Below are 26,686 nucleotides of genomic sequence, written 5' to 3'. Positions count from 1 at the left end.
ACAGAACAGTCAATATACAGCTATACATTAAAACATGCCTCTAAATAGTGACAGAGAGTCCATTGGAAGGAATAAGTTACAAATAACAGAAAACAATGTCTGAAGAAATGAAAAAGGAATCTCTATTTGACCCTATACTTGTTAAATGGGTTGCACGTGTATTGGAACACTGTACATATCAAGACTGAATACATTGAACCCAACCACACAGAACATGCTAAATCAACAGCTATTCTTTCGTTTGGATGTGTGAATATGTCTGAGGTGTATATATGGTGGGCAGGTGCATATCTGTGTGCATACCTCAGACCTGTGCCTACATGCACATAGAAAGGCGCACGCCTCCACAGCTGAAGACAAATCACTTCAATAAAACCCTTTGCGGCAGGGTGAGAGCAAACTAACATGCTGTTTGTCATAATCATGCTGCTTCTAGAACTTTGGGCATTTTATTCACACGTTATTCTCACCCATAGGTTCCACATTCATTTTACCTCAGCTCTCCCTTGTTTGTATATTTGCAAAGTGATTACAAAACTATTCAATATAATGCAGTGTTCACTGTTGGAAATGATTTATTAGGGGAGGTTTTGCTGGCTGAGAAACAGCAAAGTATTAAAGGGCTTTCATTGCACTTCCAATATGTGGAACTAAAGGGCAGATGTCTCTTACCTGTTATTGTTAGCATCATATGGTAATCCTGGCATAATTAGTAATGTATCCTATATGTCATGTTTAGTGAGAATTCTTGGTCAAAAATGGAGAAGGCTTGATTAAGAAAAGACATAGGCATCTAGACTGCTTCTGTAACACCTAATTGTTTAGTACCACCTGACAATAATAGAAAAACAAAGTACTGCTGAAATACGGTGCTAAGTAAAATGAATGAAAAATCATTAAGTGAAAGGACTACTCAGGCCTCACAGAACTAGGTATTAGCTAGATTCAGAAACGCATGTCAAGCAGTCATCTTGAAACAAAACTGAAGACACTGCAGTGATACCAAAATGCAGGTTTGGCATCAAATGGCACCAGCTGAAGTAAAACCAGGCAGAATAATGAAAACAAGTGGGACAGTCTGAGCCAAGGACTTTCAAAACACATTGGTCTTATATACACCTCACACTGAGTCACAAGAATTAAGACTGAAGTCAGCATCGTTCAAGCCCATAATCTCATCATGACAGCACATTATTATTAAAAAGGAAATCTCATTATTTACATTCTATTTATAATATACAGGCTGGCAGGTGAAGGAAACGTGATGAGCTAGTGCATGCGAGCTGATTGCTCTGTTTCGGAGGCAGTCACAGAGGAGAGGCCCATGCCACGTGCTGGGCAGGCTCCTGCTAGCTCCTGTGGGATTTGGATGAGAGCAGTCACAAATGCATTTTTCTAATGATGTAAGATGTGGGGATGTTGTGTCTATCTGTGCTAAGTGGTATAGCCTGTAATAAATTTGGGAGTGACTGCAAGACAGTGTGAGATTGAATTCTTGATGGCAACAAAATTGTTTATATATGCAGGGTTTTTTCTCTCTGGCAGATTTTGTACATGCTTAAAAAATTAAAATAACTTTCTAGTCACTTGATATACGATGTCTCTTACAAAATGTCTGTTCCTAATGTTGTGAGGTACAGGGAAAGAGATGTTCACCTTTCAAGGATGGTGAGATTAATATATAGTAGATACATAAGAAGAAGTCCAAAATTGTAAAATACCTGCAAGATGCGATAAAGGCAGTCCTACTTATACAACTGCTGCAGAAACTGAGGCTTATCTAGCAAATTAGAGAACATTAAAAATCAAAGCTAACATACTTTGAGCCCAATTAGCAATATAAAAGCTGATAGCTGCACGTACATCAAAAAAAAAGCCCTGTACATGCTTCACTAGCCTTGGAAGCTAATGCTGAGGAGTTGGAAGAGAGCTCAGAGCAGCATTTACCAAAAAAAAAAAAAAAAAGTGTGAGCAGGAGTGGTGCTATTTTGTGGCCTGATTTAAGGCTGCCACTTTCCAGCTGGATAGAAACTGTTCTGCTCTCATCCTTCACACTGTTTGGAAACAGAGACCCAGAGCCAAAACCTGATCTCATTCCCAGTGGTAGAAGTAAGCAGTAGCCCCACAGAAGCTACAGTCATTACTCTAAACTCACACTTGTGCATCTGTGTGTGAATCTGCTCTGCATTATTGCAGTATAGAGGATGATGCTGTAAATATTGCAATGCCAATTGCCATGCAGATTTTTTTCACAACACTCTATGTAGGCTTGCAAGCATGGCTTTCCCTCACTGCTAATTTTCTCTACCCCAACATTGCCTTCCAACTGGCCAACACCACTTTTCTTCCTCCAGCCTCATGGCTCTTTTCTACCTTCTGTTGTCCTTAGCGTTGGCAATGGGCACCTCTTCTTTCCAACCAACTTTCTGATGCTGGCTGAAAGCAGGCTGGACTTTCTCCAGATCTGCGGGAGGATTGCTGGTGGCTCTGTGAACAGCACATCTCAATGCTCACACCTGCCTAATGGTGTGCCATTTGCAGGGCCAAGCCCTGTCTACATGGCCATCAGCAGCAGGGTGGGAGCCAAGGATTCATCCCATTGAGCAGTCTAGCTGGGATTGTTCAGAGCAATAAACGTTTAAGCAGCTTGAACATCAAGAAGCAGCACAAGAAAAGATGGAAGGTAGAAAGAAAAACTGCACTTACCCTGTGTAAAAGTGCTGAGCCTTTCATGAGGTATTTATTTCAAGTAGTAATCAGCCAACTGGTTAAAAACCATTCTCAAAAAGTGCCTTTCATGATGGTGAATGGAAACAGTGGAAGTTTTTTTTTTTGTATGAGATAAAGAATATATCAAATAAAATACAGAAAAGCTAATTCAAAGATGTCAGCACGTAGTAGTCTTTGTTGCAGCAGAACTGGTACTAGACTCTTCTGTGAAGGGCACTTGATTGAAAGGAAAGAAAGGGTTGTAGAAAACCACAGAGAAAGAGAGAGGAGAAACAGAGAACAATGTTAAGAGCAAGGAAGAGTCAAAAGGAAGAGAAAGCACTGCACCAGGGATGATAGAGACACATACATGGTCAATGAAAGATGGAAAGGAAAGGAAAAAAGAGATTCTGCAAAAATAAAGGAACAGAGGAGAAAAAGTGGAAGTAACTACAGTGGGGGCATAGGAAGGGAAAGGAATGGGAGGTTCCAGAAGAAAATACTAGAGAGCAGAGGAGGACTAAGATGGAGAAGAATGAGGACAGGTTGATGGAATAACTGGCCTTTAAAGGCCAATATGGTGCTATTTTTCAGATGCATGAGAAGTGTAGGCAAGGGCTATGCAAGGAGTAGGTTAGATATGGACCACACAGGGAGAAAGGCAGGAAGGTGGTGAGAACAGTTGGTCTTGTGGGTAAGGAACTAGATGTAGACCAGGGGGTCTGGGTTCAAGCTCCCAGCTTCACCAACAGTCAGGTTTAACAGTGTTGGGAAGGAGGCAACATAGTTAACATTTTTGGAAGTTTTAGTTCATTTTTCTCTGTGTTCTGCTATTTTCCCTTCACATAGCTGTGGGAAATTTGTGCCATTGATTTCTATCAGTTTTCAGAATTTATCTGCAACAAGGAGGGAAAACTACCTCTAGAGAACCCTTCTCCTCAGTGCCTCATGAAGTTGTCAACTCTCTAGGGCAGGTTGAGTGTCTCATAGTATGCCTGCACAGAGCCAGACACAATCTCTGCATATCATTGCGATACAAACACTGATAGCGAGTTTTGATAACAGCAGCCAAACATGCTTGTATTTGAACTGCTGGTATTGTCAGTGAGTAGATCAGATACTGATCTCATTCACACTAGTAAAAATGTGGAATAACTCTACTAAATTTACAGCAGGGTCAATGGAAGACTGGTAGTTAGGTTGGCTCTTGTAAGAATATAGACTGGGTGAGCAAGAGTCTTTCTTTTACTACTAGGTTTCTGAGAGGCATGAAATGAAATGCTGGTGCATGTTGACCTGCTACACAGCTATGGTTACAGCTGCTTTCTGAAGTTTTTGTGTCACAAGAGGAAAAAAAAAAGTTTCTCTTAAAATACTGGCTCTTACCAAGCTGATCAGAAGCCTTCTGGATGCTACAGCACATTAGAAAAGCCATGAAGAAGACAGATAGGTTTTAGAGACAGTCATTTAGTTCCAGTGGAATCTGGACACGTGGATCAATTCACAGTGCTGCCACTACAGCAAATGCTCCGTGCCATAAAACACATTACAGATCAGGAACCCATCAAAGCAAGGGATAAAATTAATCACTAGTCTTTCACTGGCTTGGATTCTCTGCAATTCAGAAGGCCTTTTTCTCCCCTTCTGTATTTCAGCTGAAAGACACTGAAAGCTGTGAAACTGCTTCACTGTGAAATGTCCTCATTCCTGTACCACTTGGACTTCAGTTTTTTCCTATTCCCCACTCTTTTATAGATCTCTGACAAGAGGAAATTCATTGCCCGTATTTCATGTTCAAAAAGAAAAGGGCAGCATGATCCAAGTTTCATATAACACCAAGGAAAAACTCTGGGTAATAAAGACATACTGCTCTATGCAGGGAAAGTTCAATACAAACTTGGAGACAAGGCACAAACTCCATGGGAACCCCAATGAAGCCTGACAGTTGTCCATTTTTGAAGCTTATCCTTCCTAGCTGCTCAGCCCTGCTCTTATTTCACTCATTTCACAGCCTGTCTGTGCAGCTAGGCAAACCTCTCTGAACAGCACATACACTCTCATACACTCTCCGGTCCAGTCTTAAATGCACCTTTTTTGGCTGCTGCCCACAGACCAAGAGAAGCAAGACTCTAGTCAGAGATGGAATCTCTTCTGAAGTCCTGAGAGCTATTCCTGTCCGATTATGGCACTACCAAGAGACTCAACTGTTTGAAGTATGATGAAGTGCTGTGGATGCTGAAGGAGCCAAAAAATTGTGGGTCCCCTGGACTGATCTTGAAAAGTTTTATTTTTAAGTACTACCTAGGGCTTCACCTCAGGAATGTGTGGAAATCTCCTAGTGAAGTCATGTTCAAATCAGGGCGAGTTTCTGCCTAGTGGCATGGCTGAATCCTCAGCGGGCAGGCTTTGGTTTGCTGTGAAGTGGAAAACCCAAACCGCCCTCCACGAAACTCGTTGCTAAAACACAAAACTAACTGGAGAATGTGTTGGGATCAGGTAGAAGTGCAGCTGGAAGAGCTTTCTACCAGGAAGCTAGCAGCTCTCCTGGGAGCAGGGGATTGGGGCCTAGCCAGCGGCGGCTGTCTCCACTCCTTGTAAGGGAGGATGAAACAGTCTGTTAGGCTCTAGTTACTATGGGACGTGGCTGAAGCTTGACCTGGTTTATGAGCCAAGCCCTGGTCTTATGAACTCAACAGAAAAACTTACGTGGACCTCAGTGGGACCTGGGTTTGGCCTAGCATGCTTTATTTAATGTCTTAAGTGAGGGAAACATTTTTCTTCAGATTACAGTTGAAAGATTCTTGGGTTTCAGCTTGAGTCTTATGGTGGCAGTCTATTGCACACTCGTAACTTTCCTTTTCATTAATGAATGATGTTTCTTCTGCACTTAGCCTCTGATCAAAACCTGTCTGCCTGAACTGCTATAAACCTGGCCGGTCAGTGTTGTCTCTGCTGAAAGCAATCCCCTGCAGCCACGCCGTGCATCCACCAGCTGACATCTGGACTACCACATCCCCACACACTCTCGAGCTCCAGGCACCTGGTGGGAAGCAGAGGCTCTGGGGGCAAAGGGAGACAGAGACTGTAAGTTCACGTTTGCGTAGCTGTACTTGTGAGGCACAGGGATTTGCTGGAGCTGGGGCCAGAATGAATGAGCTGTGCTAGAATCTATCAGATTTGTGAAGTACAGATGTGATAATACCGCTGCAACCACAAAAGAATTTACAACAGGAAGCGTTGCAGCTGTTGCTTATTAGCATTAGTACAAATTACACAAAGCAAATTGTTAGCAGACATGTTTCCATAATATTTAACTCATGGCAGTGAATGAAAGTGATTCTTTCTCAAGCAAAATTTTAGATTTCCAAGGGAATCAGTTTCCAATTGTCCATGAAGGGAGCATGGATTAGAGAGCAGCATGCAACTATTGCAGGGAATCAGAGGCAGTGTGTGCAGTGACTTGCCTGCCTTCTCTGGGGAAGATGTGCAAATATTTTTTGGTGAGAGAAGCAAAATTTGTGTGGCTCTATATGACCCAATTACCAGCAATGGGGAGTGACAGCGAGTGGTCCCTGTTCTGGAGGTGCTGCAGTAAGGTTCTGTGTACAGAACTGCTTGGAAAGGGAGGAAATTTCTTTGTGACCTGTCACGTCCCTGAATTTTTGCCCTCAAAGTGCTTATTATGAATTATTTCCCTAGCAACCCCAAGCTTGTTGGTGTGGAAGCAGCCTGTGCCAGCAGAGTAGTCCTCTAACACTAGTTTAATAAGTAAAAGTTGATGAATTTGTCCCTGAGATCATTCGGCCCCTAGATGGTTCATCTAGGAAGGGGAGAGCCCTGCACCCCACAGGTGAGAAGGGACTGTGAGGTGGCTGTGCTGGGGCAGGAGGAAAGGCCATCCACGGCTGCGCGAGTCAGGGCCAGGCTTTGAATCTCTCCTTCTCTAAAGCTGTTCACCTACTCCTGCACTGCCATTTCATACTGCCTTGCCTAGGTGGCACGGGTTGAACTGGAGGATGTTTTGTGCTCCTGCCGCTCGTCCCACAGAGGCATCTTTTCATGCTAAAACTTCATCAGCCATTTTCTTATTGTTTTGCAGATTATTGCTGGTTTTGCTAGTAATATTGTAGTTAATCTCTCATAAGCCATCCTTTCTTTCAGAAAGAAAGAAGTGCGACTCAGGAAGACTGCTGACAAGTCACGGAAATTCAGCAATCAGTTTAAAGGCAGTAACAGCCCAGAGTGACGCTTCACTTGCCAGTCCCAAGGGTGCCTGCCTGCATTAATCAAATTAAGCAAAGCTGCTAATGCTGCAAAGGCCCTCACACTCCTTAGCCTGCCAAACAAGACAGTGGGCTCAGAGAGCTGGAGACATTACTACAGGCATTTCTTGAAACCCAGTTAGGTTAGGTTGAGGAAGGAGGCATTTATCGGTGTGAGAGAAGAGGCCGTGACAGCAGGTAGGTGGGAAGGTCCATAGCTGAGTGGTGTCGCAGCAGAGGCTGGTTCTCCCCAGCTCCTTAGACTTTGATTGCTTGGGTTTTTTTTGTATTAGAGTGAACGCTCGCCAAATGTGGAAACTACCTGAAGCAACTGAAGTGCTTCTTGATCCAGCTGAGAGTGCTTAGAAGTAGAAAAGATACACATGTATTGCTTTTAAGCAACATCCACTCCTCTGTTGGGGACAGTTCAAAAATAGAGCTGGATTGGCTGCAGTCTGAAGCAAGAGCTATGAACACAGCAGCAAGCAAAGTAGTTCGTACAAGCAACATCTAAAGCAGCAGCCAGTGGAGAAGTGGTTGACATGCATGTTCTGGCTCTTTAGTGCTTGCTCCGAGGAAATGGCCTGACCCCCTCAGCACAGCAGAGCTGCTTAACTACCGTCACCAACAAGACTTGAAAAAGAAAAATTAGCTATAATGGCAATATTACTGCAGTAATGTTTGCCTCTTAATTGCCTTTCGGTGAATGAAAGAAAAAAAAAAAACAAACCATGCAGTGAAGGATTTTTATTGTAAGTATTACTTACATGTAAAATGAATCCACTAACTGCTTCCCCTGTAAAAGACAGAACATTAAATATCATGTCCTGGACAGTTCTGCCATCCCTACAAGTGTCATATCAAACAAGATAGCACCGTTGACTGGATATATCAGATATATCCGTGAAAACTATTTCAGCATATAAAAATGTAGGAATATCATTGCCACTATGGAGTCTGTAAATACTGTGTTGGTATTATCAGGCCTCTTAGCTGTAATATCTGGAGCAGGGGAGGTGGAGGAAAGGGGTGAGACACAGAACTGAATAGGAAATGTTCCTGCTTAGGAATCCTCTCAGAACAAAATATGAGGCTACAAATTCTCCAGGAATGTACAATCAAATGCAAAAAATCTTCTTGGAACAAAAATGTTCCATTTCCAAAATGTCAAAATGATGTTTTGACATTACCAAAAGCTGTAGTTTCAGTTAAATAGGATTTTATGTTAGAAAGTGACATGCTTTTATGAAGAGTTTTGATTTTGACAAAGTGGGATTTTCCAGCATTGAAGCCATCTGATACAGTCTAACCAGCTCTGCCTACTGATACACTACAGCAAGGTGGGTTTTTAAGTGGAGGAATTAAAATCACCTTTGAAAAAAAAATGAGCAGTTAACCAAGTTCAAAATTATGGGGGGTGGGGAGGTGGAAGGGAAGAAAAATATTGTTGGAGAACTCTCTGAAGGTGACATTACTAATACAGCAAGTTTTTTACACATTTTCCCAGTCTTTGTGGGGAAAAGATTCATGTTTTTTAAAAGAATGTAAAAGTGAAAAATGAACTGTATAGGTTGGATGTCAATGTGAAGTCAACTCTGCCTCAATCAGACAGACAAGAGCTAAACAGATTTCTGTTCTCTACACCACAGACATGAACTGTTGTGGTTGGGTGTTAACCTTCCAAGCATCGGCACATCTAGGGTTCAGTATATTACATCACTTGATAATATATGACTACTCATTTAACACACTTGTTCAGATATTCCTGTTTGAGGGGTTTCAGCATGCAGACTGGATGTGCTGAGAGCCTGTCAGTCCTGTAAAGATCCAATCCTGCAATCATCTGCAGATTTTAATCTGGGGGAGCAGACTCCAAGATTTCAGTGAAAGTCTTGTGGGATATTGTCTCTTATATTGTCAAGTATTTTCAGGATTAGGTCTTGAACTGGTATCTTTTTGTGGGAGTTCTAGTCTAGCAATATGCATCAAGTCAAATTTTATTCCATGAGGTATTTTTGGTAATATTCTGTTCTACATATACAGGGTTGGACACTATGATTTCTTGCATATTATCAGGACCCTGTTTCTCAATTCACTTGAGGCTAGCTCTAAAATAATCTGCATGACTTGAAAAATGCTTGCTACAACTCTTTGTCATGCACTAAGGGTTTAAACTGTGTGGATGTGTCCCTTTCTAACCCTCCTTTGTGAAAGATGAGAATGAGGGCATACCCATGCCTCCAGGTACCTCCTCAGCCTGAGACCCGTTCTCTCCCGCCTGGCTATGTGGAATATCATTGAGCAACTTTTGGATTTGTGTAAGAAGCAAAAGAGCATTATTTTTAATCCACTTGAACCAGAAAGCCCAGCACATCTCCCTACGTGCTTAAAGCTGCAGCACAATCAGGAACCAAGCCTACAAAGGCCACCCCAGACATGACCATTGCCTCAAAGTGCAGAGATGTGCCCTGCATCACCAGCTGCACCTGGCGAATGCTCTCATTTGGCTCCCTTGCTGTTTTAAAAAGCTAACAAAACCAAACCCAGAAATTCTGCTTTTTCTTAAAGTGCCACAAACTGTACACCACCCAGAAATGGCTCAGGGAAGAGAGCTAACAGCTGAACGCACCAGACACTGTGGGAGCCATCCTCTCCCTCTTCCGCATAACGGGAAACACTCTGTCAGAAACAATCTCTGCATTTGGGCTTTTCTTGAATTATTTATCTGTAAACAATAAGAGGCTTATTATGCTGGGTACCTGTGATTCGTTGTAGGTATTTATGGATGTGCTCGATAGGAGAGTCATGATGGTCAAAGCTCATCAGACCGAAAGCACCACGGCATCAGAGTTCCAGCCTCAAGTCTATTAGGGCTGCTCCCTCTAGTGGGAAAAACTAGTTTAGTTGCAAAAATCTTTTTTTTTCCACTATTTTATTCTTTCCTTTTTTCTTTCTTTCTTTTCTTTTTTTTTTCTGAAGTGAAGAATTCAAGTTTTCCAGATAGTGCAAGACGTGAAGCAGTTCCCAACAGACAACAGATGACCAAATACAAGGGCTTTCCAGCCCTTGAGCATCGGTGGTGGAGCTGGAGCCCAGTCGATGCAGATCAGCAGTTGCTCCCTCCAGGCAGACCCATGGCAAGTGAGGGACTCTTGGTTAGTCTTCCAGCACTCCTCAACATATGCCATAGATTTGTCTGGTTTTGATTTCCCACTTCTGATTACAAAAATAGGACATACTATAATCATAATAATATAAATGATAAAAAATAATCATTGTAATTATATATTTTTTGGCAAATTATTAACACAAAGCAGCCCAAAAGAGCCTATTGGATTAAAAAAAGATGATGGTGCACAAATGTTTAAAAAGACAAAGTCTTTCTTAAAAAAGAAGGAAAAACAATCTGCAAATGAATGCATTTCTGTAAGGCAAAGTGTTACCTTCAGTTTTCTGTCTATACTTAGGTCAGGCTCTGTGGTTTTTTCAAGAACTTGTTAGAACTTTGCTTGCTTGAGCTTATCAATGTGGTAACACAGTTTCAGTGCGGGTCCCAACTTCAGCCCCAGGTATTTCATGATCATGTCACTTTTCAGCAGCAACAAAGCATTGCCATCAATCTCCTGGTTTCAAGAGAGAAAGAGAATCAGAATTTGTTAGCCCCCTTCCAGTGCTGTGTCCTGACACATTAAACAAGGTGAATCAGAAACAGTGTGTCTTTTAGGGCAGAGCTAGCTGAAATGTCGTGCGGTTTGAAACTTCATTTAGAAAACTGAAATCTGGGATACGACAGAAGAAAATTCTAAAGGAAGGGTTAATCAAATAGTACCTTTTATTCTTCAAGGAACTGTAAGGTTTGTCTAGGTTTTCAATTATTTTGCAATTAAACCATGAGGTTTTTAAAAAAAACAAAACCAGGTTTGCTCTAAACCCAACTCTGAGAAAAGCCAGTCAACTCTGAAAGAAAGGAGTGAGCGAAGGAAAGATGAAGAGTGATGTGGCCTCATGAATGGCTAATAGCGCATCTCTGAATCTCAGTTCTAGCTTTATCCCTTACTATCTGCATGTTTTGCATATCCCCAGTGCATGTATATCTGGTGATATATATATGTTTCTTTTTCTTAAATTGAAAATACTAGTATTTCTTATTTTATTGCATTTATTAATAAAATTTGTTCAGATTTCACTTAACCGTCATGTAAATGGAGGAAACTACCATCAACTTCAGTTTTTTATCCCAGACTTCTTGGCTTGAAAAACTTTTGAAATCACAAAGTGAGCACAAAGTAGCTTTGGTGCACAGAAAAATGGTCTCGGTTTTACTATGGACTGTAAAACACAGAAGCTTCCAGCCAGATCTTCCTTCCTTGGATCCTGAGCTGGCCTGGGTTTTTCCAACTATATTAGTGGATCTGCTAAAACCTACTACCCTTCACCACAGTTTCCACTATGCTTGCTTACTTTCTTGGACAACGGGAGCTAAAACGTAACAAGTGCTATATGTATGTGTGCATAGATATGCACATATACACTCATACTAATGCTGTATATATTGTATTCTGGGTTTGATGGTCAGATCTTTCCTCTATGGTCCATTACCTACTAATTAAGCAATGCTATGGAACCTAATTTGCCCTGATCATTATTATTCCATTCGATAGGTGATTTAGCTGATGAGTAGTTAAGGTCACTTTCTGATTAACACAATCAATTAATGCTCTTCATCTTGCAACCCGAACTCTATCCAGACTAGAAACTCTCTTCACTTTCCCCTTCTCCTTCCCATTATTTTAAGAAAGCTAAGGGAAAGTAAGAATAAGCATTACATGTAATTAATATTTGCATAAGAAAGGAAAACAAACTCCCAGAACTGTGGTGCCACAGTTTAAAACCACTGTCAAGGGTCGGATGTGGAGGCAGCTGTTTCTAAATGCTGAGCTCAGCATTTTGTTATTTCCTTTATCATTGCTGTGTAGGGGTCAAAATTAAACTCCATGACAAGAGTATGCCAGAGGGAGCATTCAGATCCAATTAAATATCCCATATTAGCCATGTCCCTGTGCAGATTGTTGGCTCGACTTATCTACTGTATTACTGTGTCAGCCCTTTTTGAAAATAATTTTTAAAAGAAGGCTTCTATAGCATGGTCCCCAAGTCTGCAATAGCCCCACTAGAAGGTCTTGAACCAGGTCTGGAGCTGGTAAAATTCAGTGTCATCAGAGTAATCAGCTTGTTTCACAAGAGTTGAGATCCATTCCACAGCAAGTTCGAATATTGCAGGACATCACTGCCGCGTTCCTGAGAGGGGTCAGACACAGCAGATACATGAGCTGTGAGATCATGGTACAATGGATATAAGCTTATGGCTTCTACCTGCAAGAATGAGTTGTACTGTGTTTTTGCTGGTTTCTTGTAGCTCTTGTTCTGAGGATACTGTTCAAAAAGCAGAGTAGCTCCTAAACAAGCCCAGTGCCATGCAAACAAGAATTGCGCCTGGGGGTGGATGTCCCCCAGGATGAGGCTTTTAATGAGAAAGATTGAAGTCTCCATCTTCATAGGGTTTTAAGCACTTAATTTTGAGTAAAATGAAAGGCTTCGGGATCTATATCCTGGTTGGAATATATACATATATCCTTACTTTTGAATTCTGCAGTCTCATGTACAGACACCAACCCTGGTAAACCTACCACCAGGGAAGGGAGTGCAGTGAGTGGCAGGTCAGTGGTCAGTGCCCAAACACTCGAGATGAAGAAGGTCCAGAGAAAGATGCATGCTCAAAAGTCTGACATCTAGCACTAAGAGGGATGGATTTCTATTTGAAAAATTTGTCTTGATTATGTTAAACTCAAAGGTTTTTGTCTCCTTCATACATGCATTTGCCAATCACTGGCCATAATTAAACTGTCAGACCATAACATTGCTTCAATCCCTTCCAACTTGATCTTTCTACCTGCTAATTCCCTATGTAACTCATTCCCTCCCTCCATTTCCCTCCTTCAGTCTTTCTACCAAGTCTTTCTGGCTGAGAGGGCACTGTATGGAGTTTTCACACAGTGCCAGTATGAGGTCTCTCCTTTACATAAGGCCAAAAAATCTGTCAGTTATGGGCTAGGCTTTCCTCGGCACACGTGCCTGCCAAGGGAACAGCAGAGGGGAAGTAGTAGGCAGTTTGATGGTCTTTGGTGGACAATCTCAGGAGCCACTTGTGACAGAGCTCCTTGGGTATCTTGCTAAGAAGAGCTTCTGCTTTGGAGGGAAGAGCAGAGCCATGGTAATTCTGCAATGCATACGGCAACTGTGAAGGATGTGGCTGCACCTCCTTGCTGCATCCTGGGAGAGTTGGCTCTGGAGACTGTGGTCAGCAACCAAATGCCTTCATATAGCATTGGGAAAGAGCACTGCCCACTCACAGGATAACCTCCCATGCCTTTACTTCCCAGTGGTCCCACCACCCTCCCCTTCCAGTGTCATATCTCAGATGAACTGATTGCCAAAGCAACATTTTCAGGTGACGGCAGGGCCTGGTCAATGATAGTAAGTGCTTCTAAGTAAATTACGCACCTGCTTCATAGAAAGATGAAACACACAGGCTAAAGTTAATGGACTAATCACTTGCCTCTCATCCCTGGGGTCTCTGTGCTAACCCAGATGAAATTTGAAGTCTGAAAAAATTGCAGGAACATTTATAACTCAAAGGCATAATTGAACTGAGTTGTGTGGCAGCCTTACACATGTTCTTACATCTACAGCATATTTTATAAGGAAACTAATGATAAGTAGAGCCCATAGGTGCTGGGTGTTCTACAAGGGGTGACAAGGATCAGCTTTAGTGGCAGTTTAGCTTGGTCTCTGATCACAGAGCAGCTGTAGTCATGCCCCAGTGCAGCTGGCCCATGACTGCCTGGAGCACATCACTAACCTTTTGCTAGATAATGTTGCTAGAAAATGCTGCGCCATCCTTTGCTGCAAGTAGAAACTAGACAAAACTGATGCTTTTGCACTGTCTGTAATGACAAGATGAACATTTTTCTTCTTTGGGATGTACCTGTATGCCTCAGATCATGGCAATTCTTTCTCCCTTGATGAAGAGCTTTGTTTTGATGAAGAGCCCCTTCTGATAGTCTAAAAAGTTCAAATTAAAGCAAGTTCCTTTAAATTGGAAGGTAGCTTGTTTATGTGCCTGGTTACCCACATGGCCAGCATAGACCATGTTTTCATTATTAGCTTATACGGCAGATGTGACTGCTCTCCATAAGATGGGGAAGGAGGCTGGCACCTGACCTGTAACTGCACATTTGGTCCTGGCACCACTGTTCCTGCTCTATTTTTCTCATCCTTGTCCGCAGAATGGCAGATGGCCTCAATATCTGCTTGGGGTGAGCAGATATCAAGCCCTGTGTTCATCTTCATTTTCATCTGTTCCTCACCCACTTCCTCTTATCAGGCTCTGGAAACGCTGCATCCAGGGTGTAGCTGGAAGTCTATCAGTTGTCTCCCTCAGCTTTTGGCTGCAGCCCTCTGTTCCAACCTGTCCTTGTTGATCCACAGGCAAGGAGTGGGACCTAGAAATCAAGCCCTCTCTCTTGCTTTGCAGCTTGATGCACTGATCAGGAGTCATGGCTGGGAAGCACTTCTCAATTAGACCTAGGTCTAATTACAATTACATTTGAAGATATTATCTCCAGCTGAACACAAGCAAGTCACTTCTAGGGTAAAATCCTTTTTCATAGCCAGACTGAACTGATCAAGGAGGGATGGAGGAGGAGAAGGAGGAGGCTGAAGCTGCTATTAGATGCATTGGTGCCAACTCTGCAAGTCTGTTAAATTTGGTTATGTAGATACATAATATTGAGCAGAAAAAGATAAGTTTGGCTGGTTTAGGTTTGCCCTGCTAAATACCTAGAGACACAGAAAAAATGTTCTTCAAAGAAGAAACATAGGTACCATGGGAAAAAATGTCATTGAGACAAGGCTTTTTGTGCCAACGTGTCAATGAAAAATGAGGACCAGACCCTCTGTTCTTTCTCTTAGGTTTGGCATAGAAACAATTTGTGCTACCATAATTGGGAACAAATAATGAGCATTTTCTTAAGACATTGTTAGAGTCTCCTCATTGAAGGATAAATAGGGGTAGGGATAGGATAGGATAGGATAGGATAGGATAGGATAGGGCAAGGCAGAAATAGTATAGCATAGCATAGCATAGCATAGCATAGCATAGCATAGCATAGCATAGCATAGCATAGCATAGCATAGCATAGCATAGCATAGCATAGTTGGAAGGGACCTACTACACCTGATCCAACTGCCTGACCAATTCAGGGCTAACCTAATGTTAAAGCATGTTATTAAGGGTGTTGCCCAAATGCCTCTTAAACACTGACAGACTTGGGGTACCAGTCACCTCTCTAGGAGGACGGTTCCACCCTCTCAGGTGATAAGTGAACCTTTCTTCAGCTCAGTCCTCCCAGCCTGTGGCACTGAACACCTTTGCAGAGCCCTGAGTTCAACCTGGCAGAGCACAAACACTGACTAATGGCAGCCAAAGGCAGCTGAGGTGGCGTGTGTGGTGTGTACTGGCTGTCTCTTGGGACTGCCCGTGCACTTGGCTTACATTACCCAGAAGCAATAAGGGCAGACTTTTACATACGTGTTTTCTGAAGAGCTCCACGTGAGGACCTAAAGCGTGAGGGTCTGCATCCTTCACAAACCAAACCACGTCATCCACTGTCCAGGTCAATGGGTTCTTGCTTGATGGCCGAGCTGCATCTTGTTCTGGTGAAGGACTTGAGGCTATTGGTGTAAAAAAGGGCACAACAGCTCATTACAAGGCACACAGGCATTTCCTTCATTTGTGAGTGTGCAGTAGTACAGCAGCCTCTCTGTGGCCTTGGACATTGGATCTGTGTGTGCAAGTGTCAGCCTGAGATGGTGGAGTGGCAAGAGAAGGGGACTTGGAGCAGTTTCCCATCTGACTGCTTATTGGGAGACACGATACCAGCTGGCGAATTGTGTTAAAAAACATGAAACCCTGAGGTTCCTGCTGGGGAAGGAAAAACGTGCCAGCTGCCAGGCTCTTCAACCAGGCTGCCCCTGCTGTCTGATTTGCAAGCAGTGGGGTTCTTGGCTCAAGAAGATACCACCCTCCCACCTGGAGAGAAATCACTTCAGCACCAAACAAAGCAGTTTGCCATTGAATGTGAAGACTAGAGGATAACATCAGGATTTATCAAATTTTGTTTGTTTGTTTGTTTGTTTCTTCCTTTGTTTCTTCACATTCAGATATTCAGGCTTATCTTCAAGCTTACAGGAAGGTTTCTAGTCAATATCCTCCTAATCTTAGGCTCCTGCAAAGCTGATGGTCCTCAATTAATGCCTTTTTGGAAAGCTACTAAAACATATGAAGATGAACACTGCACATGTGGCTTTTTAATGGTATAAGCCCTAGTTGATTTAAGGTCACTTCAGCTTACTGTAGCTTTAAATCAAGTGAATCAAGGCACATTGGAATGAAAGTGCATTCATGTTTTTGTTCCTAGTCTCCCCAGAATTATAAATCTCAGCCTCCACATAAACCCCCACTTTTGCTGTGTCACTGTTACAGGAACTCTCTTATGCTGGGTTACAGGAAAGCTGTTTAAATTGTTTATGTCTGCACCAAGAAAACTTTGCATTAGCAGGTGGTAGCACACAGATATATAAAATGTTACTTGCCCAGACCTGCTCATCTCTTTCTGTTACAGCCCAGTTTTTCTGAGAGATGTGCAAATGGTAAGCAAACAGGCACTACAGAAGACAAAAGAGGAAACAGAAGAAGTGTGAGTAGAGGGAGACCACATATACCTAAACTGGAGCCTGGAGAAGACCCAAGTAGCCAAGAGCGCAATTAGAGCTGCTGAGGAGAGAAGGGCTGGGCTCTCCAGATAAATACTGAGCTTATAAAGACAGATGGGATATATGAGAATCTCCGTGCGTGACTCAAAACACGATCCTAATGCATGTGAGCAAATGTAGTGGGCTGGGTTTGTGGCTTATGTAGATTGTCATTCCATTGACTTCAGTAGAGCCATGCAGATTTATATTAGCTGAGGATCTGCCCATAGACGCACAATAACAGCTTTATGTGCATATTGGTCCTTTTTCTCTTGTAGCCATGCTCATTTTACAGTGTAATATAATGCGATACATTTTGCAGTTACGAAGGATGAACTCCAGTAAGCAGCAGTGCTATGAATGTGCAAATCTGGTCAATGGGCTTCATAATGGGATGTGATGTAAATATCATGATAATTACACTCTCATTTGCTAAGTCACTGTTCTGGATATAAAGGACAAGGAATAGCCACAGGTCCTCTTAATTAGACAACGAGGATTGGTGTTCGTAGGCACTCAGGCAACCCTGGGCTTCGCTCACAGAATAAATGCAATACACAATGGTATCGACACCATCTGGAGCTTTTGGCATGAAACAATGAAGACAAAGATTGCAAAATGAGCAGGGTAATCTTGGCCAACCCCTGGATCATCAGTAACATCAAGTAACTTTGTCAGGGACAAGTGGGAAAACTGAGACTTGTCTTGCAGGCAGAGGTGAGTATTTCTCTCCTACCTGATCTGCCAACAGTCTGGGTGCCAACTGATGTGTGGAGATATCTGGCACCTCGGCACCTCAAACTAAAGGCAGGAAGAAACCAAACTTTCACAAACAAGTCAAAAAATAGAGGGAGAGAAATGTTTGGCCATGTCCTATGGATTGCGGAAGTTTCTATGCTTCTGCCATAATGCTGTCAGGGGAGATGTGCCACTATCGAAGATCATATTTTTTCCCTTACATTTGTATGCATGTAAGGAAAGCCCAAGAGGCTTAGCTTGGAATTCGCACCATGAACAGAGAGAGCAGCCCTGGCCCAGTGATTCTTGCCTGCAACCTGCTGCTTCCAGAAATGCCAGGAAAGGGCAAAGGGGAAAAGAGAGCCCCAGGAGCAGCTGGGAGCCTTCACAGGTATTGGAATTATCTGTAATGAAAGTAAAAGGGATGAGAAGAAAAGCTTGAAATGACAGAGGAATTCTATTCACTCCTTCACAATCTAGCATTCTTGATTTTTTAAAGACAAATATATAAATGACCTTTCTAGAGAGACTGAATGGCTAGAACTCTTCCATGCCCTAGCGAGTCAAAACAACCCTTTCAAATCCCTACCCAAGGTATAATACAATAACAGAAAAACAAGAATTATGTGTAGATATTAGCTCTTCAAAGACTGTTCCATCTTTATTTAACTACCTTGAGTCAGGTTCTGGATTCTCCGGCTATTTCATGAATTAAGGTGTTATTTTACTCCTGTATAAGAGGTACCTTTCAGTGTTGTGAGTAAAACTGGGATACCACTGGCTTGTAGAAAAATATCTTGAACACAGTTTGTAGCTGGTGAGTCTGGGAAAAGAAAAAATCTGTTTTTTCTATACCGTTTTAAAAGTATATTGTTGTTTAATTTACTCTGGCTTTTTAACAGTTTACACATTTGAGTGTAATCTCTCTATTTACAAAAGCAAATAAATCATTCTATGTCTACACAAAGGCACGCAGCTTGTTTCAATAGCATCACTTTGCTAGAAGATCATATTAAACACAAAAGTGTTTGATGGCTGCAGGGCAAGAACTATACATTTTTTCTTATCTGAAGGTATTCACACTTAACCTAAGAATTAGATAAATGAGGAAGTCTCATGTCTCCTGGGTATCCTATGCCATTCTGTCATCAGAATTAATCAAGATGATAATGAATACTCAGATTACAAAGAGATGGGAGTGCTCATGACCAATAATTATTTTCAGAGATTGTAATCTAGGTCAAATCCAATTTCCTGTTTTTGACAGGTGGCAGAAATTTGTCAAATTAATGGAATGGGATATGGAAATTCAGGTAATCAGAGGAAGGCACTTCCCCCTCTTGCCTGAAGCAGTGCTGGGGAAGGAGAGTGAAGAAGCTCCTCTTTAGGGGAAGATCTTGGGGTCTTGGGGCATGCCAGTTGAGAGCATTGCCTGCGCGGAAATGACCGGAGATACCATTTCAGTGACCAAAGCCTAGCAAAGCCAATGGAAAGATGTGTCCTGGCTTGGCCTGAGCTTTCACTCTGTACAGGATTTTCTCTGCCCCCATCTCTGGCCTCAGAATCTTCCTGAGAAGGAGGAAGAAGAGAGAGAAAGCCAACGGCCAAATGGTTGCAGAGACATGACAAGAAAATCTGCTGCTCAAATGGAGTTAAACCTGCAAAAGAAGGAAAGATAAACAACAGACTCCCTAAATATGTTCTTGGCAAACATACAGAGCCCAGAGGGAGTATGGTCATTGATAGATAAGAGTGGAAAGGGAGTGACAGATGAACTTTAATATTGCTGCAGGCCTAAATGATTTCTTTGCCTCAGGGGAAGGGGGTGGGAATGAAATTTTGAAACATTCTCTCTGATTGCACTGGAGCAGATAATAAGGAGCAACAGATCTACTGAAACTAAGCAGAAGGAGCAGACCATCAAAGGTGCAGAGAAATTGAAATTGTTTAAAAAACCCAAAGTGCCTCCCACTGTAAACCAGGACAGGAGGAAGGCTTTGTAGAAGACATTTTTCTAAAAGTCTAGGGCACACCAAAGCAGAAGAGGAGAAGCATCAGAAAAGAAGGTGTGTGGGAGAACACAGTTACAGGATATTTGTAGGCATGGGGTGGGGGATGGGTGACAAGCCAGAGTTAGCAAAGAGCTCTGGAAAGAATATTGGGCTTAGTGCATCGATTTGCACTGGGAGGGGCTTGCAGGAGATGCCATGCACCACCTGGCTCATGGCCTCAGCCCTGTGGCACATCAGGGCAGAGTCCTTGTCCCACGAGCGCAGTGGCTGCCCCTGCTTCCACCATGGTGCACAACATGTGGGGATGCAACATCACAGATGCTCTTCCACCCACTGCAAAAGCAGCCCAGCATCCAGCTGCATGAGATGCAACCATAGGCTGATGTTGCATATTTATTTGGGCTTTTGTTTGATTTGATTTGCCTCTCTTTTGCAGGAGTGGGGAGAAAATAGGCAGCCTAGTGAAAGCATTGAACATTTCAGACTGTAAATGTCCTCAAAAAAACAGGCAGACTGTCTTTGCCAAAGAAGTGGTACCCAACATTGACCCCTACAATGCCAACAGCAGCTCCTTTGCCACTGCCTGGGGGAGGTACTGGATTCAGCCCCCACAGGGTGCTTGCAGTATTGTTCTGGAAAAGGAGAAACTTCAAACCCTTATACCCCCAAATATTTTCAGGAAATAAATGTTTCAGCAAGCAGGATTGCCTCTTTAACAAAGGCTCTAGGGTGATAATAATTAACTGCTAACATTGGATAATAAAATCTACATTAAAATAACAAGCTATGGGGCAAGGTTAAGGTTATTATGTTGTGGTTAAACACACAATCCTTCATATTTGGAATGAAGGCTTTGTTTGTTATGTAAGCAGGCTTAGAAAGCTTTATGATGTCCTTGACTACTCCTTCCCTGATTTAAGACCTTCAGTTTGGCAAATGATGACAGGAAAGTGCATGCTGATCTGTTAGCAGCCCCAACTGGCATTATGAAATGAAATTTTTGTTTGTTTGTTTGTTTAGAATTTTTTAGCATAATCAGGGAGAATTAGGCATCAAGCTTCCAATCGCAATAATGAGAGCTTTGAGGTTTAATCTCATCCATTCCGCTTGAGAGACATGGTCTGCTATGCACTGAGATATGTCTTACGGTTATGGCTTTTTTCCATGATATTTTCCCACCGTGATAAATAAGCCAAGCTATTTTTCAAAAATATCCATAAATAAAGAGGATTGATTTTGAGGTTTCAGAGAGAAATTCTTCCTCTTATTAATGAGTCCTACCCATCCCTACTTTGTAAGTATACAAACTGAGGTGGATGAAGATAGAGAGTGACATGCACCACTTGCTTATCTTTGCTTACTTATGATTCAGCAGCATATAAATTATCCCTAGAAAGAGGAAAAGCACGTGTAGAAGCATTGCAGTGACGGTGCAAGTTCCAAAGACCTTTGCAAAAGAGACTTTGTGAAGACAGTAATCAAACTCTAGTGTAGGTGCACTAAGGCAATTGCAGAATATGTGTATTTTAAAAGTCGGGAATTGCGAGTAAAAGTGGAAGCAGCATGGTAGATGAAAGCATGATAGCTGTGAAGAAATACAGTCTCTAAATTTAATGGGGAGCAGGCAATGCTTTGTACGACTCTGTGGTGGGAATTCCAGTGGTACAGAACTGATGCTGTTGTAAGCAGAGTAGGAGATGAAACCAGGCTGTGACTGGAAATGGCATGGTTTCTTTAATGCTAGAAGCAATATCATAATCAATCTGTGGACACCATGACTTCATGGATTGTGGAAGACTCTCTGCCAGAGGCTCCAGAAAGCAACCGATCAGAGTATACGTGGTGGATGGTGGTGGAATAAATATGCACTAGCCTTTGTGCTGATGTTCAGTGGTGCATGTTGGTGGAGTACAGGGCATTGCCGTTCTTTATGTTGAAGACATTGACTGCAAACCCATCTCCGTATGGGCTTATGTATACCATGATGGCAGGCCCTAATTTACAATGGGTGATAGTAGGACTAATAAATTGTTCATAATTGTAAATGAACAAGATCAGCAAATTAATAACAGTTTTCATGATGTCCACTGCATAACTGTGGTTTTAGGGACTCTTTACTGTTGATCAGTATACGTTTCAAGCTAGAGAAATTTAGGGACTTGCAAAGCCTATTACATAGCAACTGTATGACTTTCCTGAGAGAAGAAACAGTGGCATTCACAGTCAGAAACAAGAATAGAAAGTAATCCAAATGGACAAGCTCAAGGAGCTCTGATTTTGCACCTTAGTCCCTTGAAGAGAGATTCAAGCCTCTGGTACTAAGGCTTTTCTCCACAAACCCCACATTTTTAAGCACAGGAACTCTACCACAGTATTTTCTGGACACTGAAAATGCGCAAAGTATTCAGTAACCCATTGGGTGATTCAGGGAAGAAAAATATATGAAATGTTACTAAATATTAATCCACCATTTCTAGTTCAGGAAACCCCTGAGCCACAGATTTCTGTGTTTATCTCTTCTCTAGGGGTATGCTACATCTCATGCTTGAGACAGGATGTGCAGCCAGGCAGACCTTTGCTCTGAACTGCTCTGACCCTTCGTATGTACTACAAAGAGATAAGGACTGATCCCACGTGGAATGATAAAGATTTTCAAAGCAAGCAAGTAACAACATCATTGTTAAATCTTGGCTCATGGCTGCCAACTAAAAAGCTTGACGAAAGGGTCCTGGTTCTGCTAGGAGGCTCTAGGGAAGCAGTGGGAGAGGGGAAAATTAATTCTGTGCACAGTAAGCCTTTTGTCCTCCCAGTACCTGATTATGCTGGCCTGAGAGGCACTGAACAAGACCTGAAAGAAAGGACTTTTCATTTCCTTTTCTTTGTAACGGAGGCCCCTCATTCTTAGTGACAACATTTTACAAGTTGTTTACAGTAGTACATTTCTATACTATCCAGTTTGCTCTGAGTAAAGTTGACTCTGTAAGTAAAAGAAGAAACAATGATGAGAACCAAAAGCTTATCTGTGGTCTGTATAATAGAGTGACACAGGGGTAAACCAGGGAAAAAGGTATGTGAAAATAATAGCTAAGTGAGAGATGTTTTGGAGTAGGTATTGAACATTTAAGAGGCACATTTAGACAAAGAAAAAAAATACAAGCATAAATACTGGTAATACATATTTTGGAAGAATACTGTTCTAAAATATTAAATACTGAAAGTTCAGGAACGAGAAATAATACAGACGTTGGGGCAGTGAGGGATGTGAAGGAATTATATAAAGATCTGTGGCTACTGGAAAGAGCCTTTGGAGTGGCTATTAAGCAAGAATATGCAGAACTGCTTGCAGTTTCCAGGGCAAATGCAAGGGCAGAAAGACAGTGTCACAATCTAATAGTAGACAAAGGGACTAGGGGAACTTCTGCAAATATATCAAGATTAAAAAAACCCAAACTGGAGTGATGGTAGATTCCATTAATAAATGAAGAAGGGAAAGAAATTGATGACTAAAAAATGGCTGAGACACTCAACTCCCTTGTTAGATCTGTCTTCAAGATGAAAAATGCATAAATGAAGTTTGAATAATTAGTAAGGGGTGAAGACATTGTTGGAATCACTACTGACAAAGACCTGTTAATGGGGAACTTGGAAAATGCAAACAAAGACAAATTTAACCAAAGTTCAGGGAATTAGCTAACCCATCTGATGAACCAGGTCATTTTTAGAGAAAAATAAATCATCGCATATATGGAATGTAGCTAATGGGGAGAGCGGCCAACCCAGCAAATGTAATTCCTAGCAGGGTAACTGGACAAAAATACAAAGAGAGGGAAGAAGAAGGGTTATTGAATGCGGTGATTCCCAAGGTGTCCCTTGAATTTGCAGATAAACTTTTTGAAACTTTGCTTCCTGATTGTTATAAGAACCTCGAGCTGGATGATTTCTAAATATATATGTTTTGCTGGGCAGTCAGTTTCAAGCAAAATCTGCCTTGGTTCATGATTAAAGGGGCAGGACAGGCCACATAGCTAGGAAACAAATCCTTTTGCTAAAATGCTTTGAGGTAGGCACTAATATTTGAATTGACCCTGCATTGTATCTTGTACATGTGGTATCACACAAATAACACATACCTGCCTGTAGGCAGTATCAGCCTTTGAGAGGAATGTCTTATATATTAATATTTATGTCTTTAAGTCGATAATAACAGTTGTGATTGCCACATGATTATACCTAATACATATGTTTACATAATTAATAACAGCATTGGAAAACATTCACCTTTCTACTTAATGATGAACAGATTGATTTTGTGTTTACATAAGTTATTATTTCTCCTTCTAAATGGAAGCATGAGTGGTCTGGATGTATGTCATCCCAGACCTACCTCACTAATTTTCCTGGGAATTTAGGAGTGAGTTATGACAGCAGCACGGCACCAGCACAGCAACACACATTGCTAAACAGAAGATATTGCATTACCACTTCTGTTTCCTTCAAGATAGGACCCATTCCTTGTCGGGCTTGAGTTCTGATGCCGCAGGCCAGTAGATGAGGAACCCCCTGAAGACATTTGAGCAGGACGATGGCTACAGGAGGAAGAGGAGCCTCCAGCAGGACATCCATCCGCAGGACTCTGCCGCATGGTGTACATTGAGCCCATGCAACTGAAGGCAGAATCAGCAGGATCCACGCTGTACCGCTTCATGTTCGCAGGATCAACCAGGTAGTCCTCAGGTGTAACTGTTTCTACTCAGGAAGACAAGACACAAAAGAAACATCGGTAAAATAGAATCAACTTTAATTCAGCCCTTGAAAAAAAACCAATATATTTGCCAAAATTCCCATTTTTTTTTTTTTGGCAAAAAGTTTATCTTTATTTCCAACTTTCTGTACAGGCAGCTGGCTCCAGGAGGGTTTCTTGCTGAGAATTAATAAATAATGAAACAAAGCACAGTCACTCAGAAGTCTGCTAGAGACACAACTGGAAAACTGTGGCTTAATGTTACACATCCATGTCAGCCTACAGCAATACTCTCCGTAAAGTCCTGGGCCACTCACTGCTGTGTCCCATTTGCCTCGTGGTGCTCCCTGAATACCATTGAGACTGGAGGTTCATGCAGCTATTGTTTGTTCTGTCTTTCACTTAAAAACATGAGAGTTGAAAGGGAGAAGGCAGAGCAGGACAACAGGACAGGCTGTTTGTTGGGTTCATAATGCATGGCAGTCAGTAGGAGGAAGTGAAGGTAATAAATCAAAGCGTTCTGTCTGCAGTTACCAAAATTATTCAGAAAATATACTCATCAGCGGATATCCACCATGCCTGGTGTCCCAAAAGGAGAGAAGATTTGATGGCCAACAAGCATGCCCAAGGTTTATCATGGGCACAGATGTGTGAGAATGTCACTCGAACTTGGCTAGCATTCAGACACGTGTACTGGCATCACAGACGACTGCAAACCATTGCTTTGGTTCCTCTCCTGTGCATTGCACATTGCACATCTTGTGAGGTTAAATACCTTGCTTTCAGACTCCTCCCAATAAACCTAATTTTGCGTTTGCAGACCTATTTCAAAGACTTATATTCCTCTTTGTTTGGATGTCTAACACACAGGCACAAGGGAAGGTCTAGTCCCAGGTTTTGCAGTCCACAGAATTTTTTTGTTAATTCCCCTCATACCTAGGTCCAGGTCTGTTGCTTTGCTGTCTGGACTGAGACCTCCATGTCTGTGTCATTGCCCTTCTCTGGCCAGTCCCAGTCTCCTCCCAACAGGCCTTGATATCCAAACTCCTTCCTACTTGTCATTTATATCTTCAAAAAGCATGGTCATAGCTCTTCCTCTTTCCCACTGCTGTTTTCCCTGCAAAACCAGTCTTCTCCTTATCCAGCCCCAGGACCCTCTCCTCCACTGCCACCAGCGCCACTGTTGTGAGTGGGATACAAGCAGAGCCCCTGGAAGCCTCTCTGACATCCAAACCCTCATGTAACCTCTCAAAATACTGGCAACCCGCACTTCAGATTTCTACTTTCACTGGGTGAGAAAAGGTGTTAACATCTGGTGGGCAAGGAGCGCCTAGACTAGGAAAGTGCCTCCCATTGAGGCACGTTTCTTTCAGCTATTGAAAGTGCTACTTTCCTTATCATGTGTACTCCCCCTTCAGAGATATCTGAGCAGGGTGAAATTATCCCAGTGCTGTCGCACATCTCCTTCCCTACCTGAGCAACACTCTCCACCTGACACATTCTGTAGCCTTTATTGAGTAACAGGAAGAATTTATGCTGTAACTTATGCTACAAGACCCAAACCCTGTCACTAATAAATGTTGAGACTGTATATAATAGAGTTTTCCTTTTCATTTACATTCTTACTCTTTTCCTTTGAAAAAAAACCCAACAACCCTTGGCAGCTGTGTTCCATAGTTGATGTTAAACAAACATGATTTAGTTTGACAACTCAAATACACAAGAGTTGTGCCACGCCAGCATCCTGACTCGTGTGTCAAGCCACAACACAGATTTTTGATACATGATTGCCCGACTTTTCATTTTTTTTTTGCTGCTGTCTTTTAAAACTTTGTCCCATTCTGGGCCAAGGCTAGGCTCGCCATAAGGCAAACATCAGATCTGAAGGACAGCATAAATGTGAAGTTTCCTCATTTTTGAGCATTTGCCTTTGCAAATGCAAGTAACTTTTCTTTAGCAAGGCTTTTTTTCCTTGAGATGATTTGTATTCTTGCAGCGTGCGTTCAGGTATCATGCTGCTTTCTGCCAGGGATTTCTGAGTTTGATTCTCACACAAATACAGGTAGGGTGTAATTCAATTGAATTCAACGGAGTTGAGCTAATGTAACACTAGCATAAGAGAAATGGGAATCAGACATTCTGAACCTTTCTCCCTAACCTCCAACAGATGCCAAAATTGTATAGCAATTGAACTAAATACCTTGCTTTTCAAACTCCTCCCAATAAACCAAAGAAAATCCAATCAAGCCTCCTCATTCAAAGGAATTTAATTACTGTGTAGCACACTTGCAATAAAAGCCTCTTACACATAAAGAAGACAGCTCTTTCTGCAGCATCCTGCCTGCACTGCA

General features: G+C 42.1%; 1 protein-coding gene across 1 annotated transcript in view; it reads right to left on the bottom strand.

The window, feature by feature from the left end:
* Positions 1-10,468: 10,468 nt before the first annotated feature.
* Positions 10,469-26,686, bottom strand: part of LOC138717408 (sex comb on midleg-like protein 4) — a 43,849-nt gene continuing 27,631 nt past the window's right edge. The window contains exons 5-7 of the mRNA XM_069850921.1: positions 24,074-24,343; positions 15,622-15,764; positions 10,469-10,594 (exon numbers count right to left, since the gene is read on the bottom strand). Coding sequence (XP_069707022.1) covers positions 10,469-10,594; positions 15,622-15,764; positions 24,074-24,343 — 539 coding nt within the window. The remainder of the gene's footprint in view (positions 10,595-15,621; positions 15,765-24,073; positions 24,344-26,686) is intronic.

This window comes from Phaenicophaeus curvirostris, chromosome 2 (assembly GCF_032191515.1).
Source record: "Phaenicophaeus curvirostris isolate KB17595 chromosome 2, BPBGC_Pcur_1.0, whole genome shotgun sequence".
NCBI lineage: Eukaryota > Metazoa > Chordata > Aves > Cuculiformes > Cuculidae > Phaenicophaeus > Phaenicophaeus curvirostris.
The sequence above is the reverse complement of the archived record's forward strand: the minus strand, read 5'-3'. Positions and strand labels throughout refer to the sequence as shown.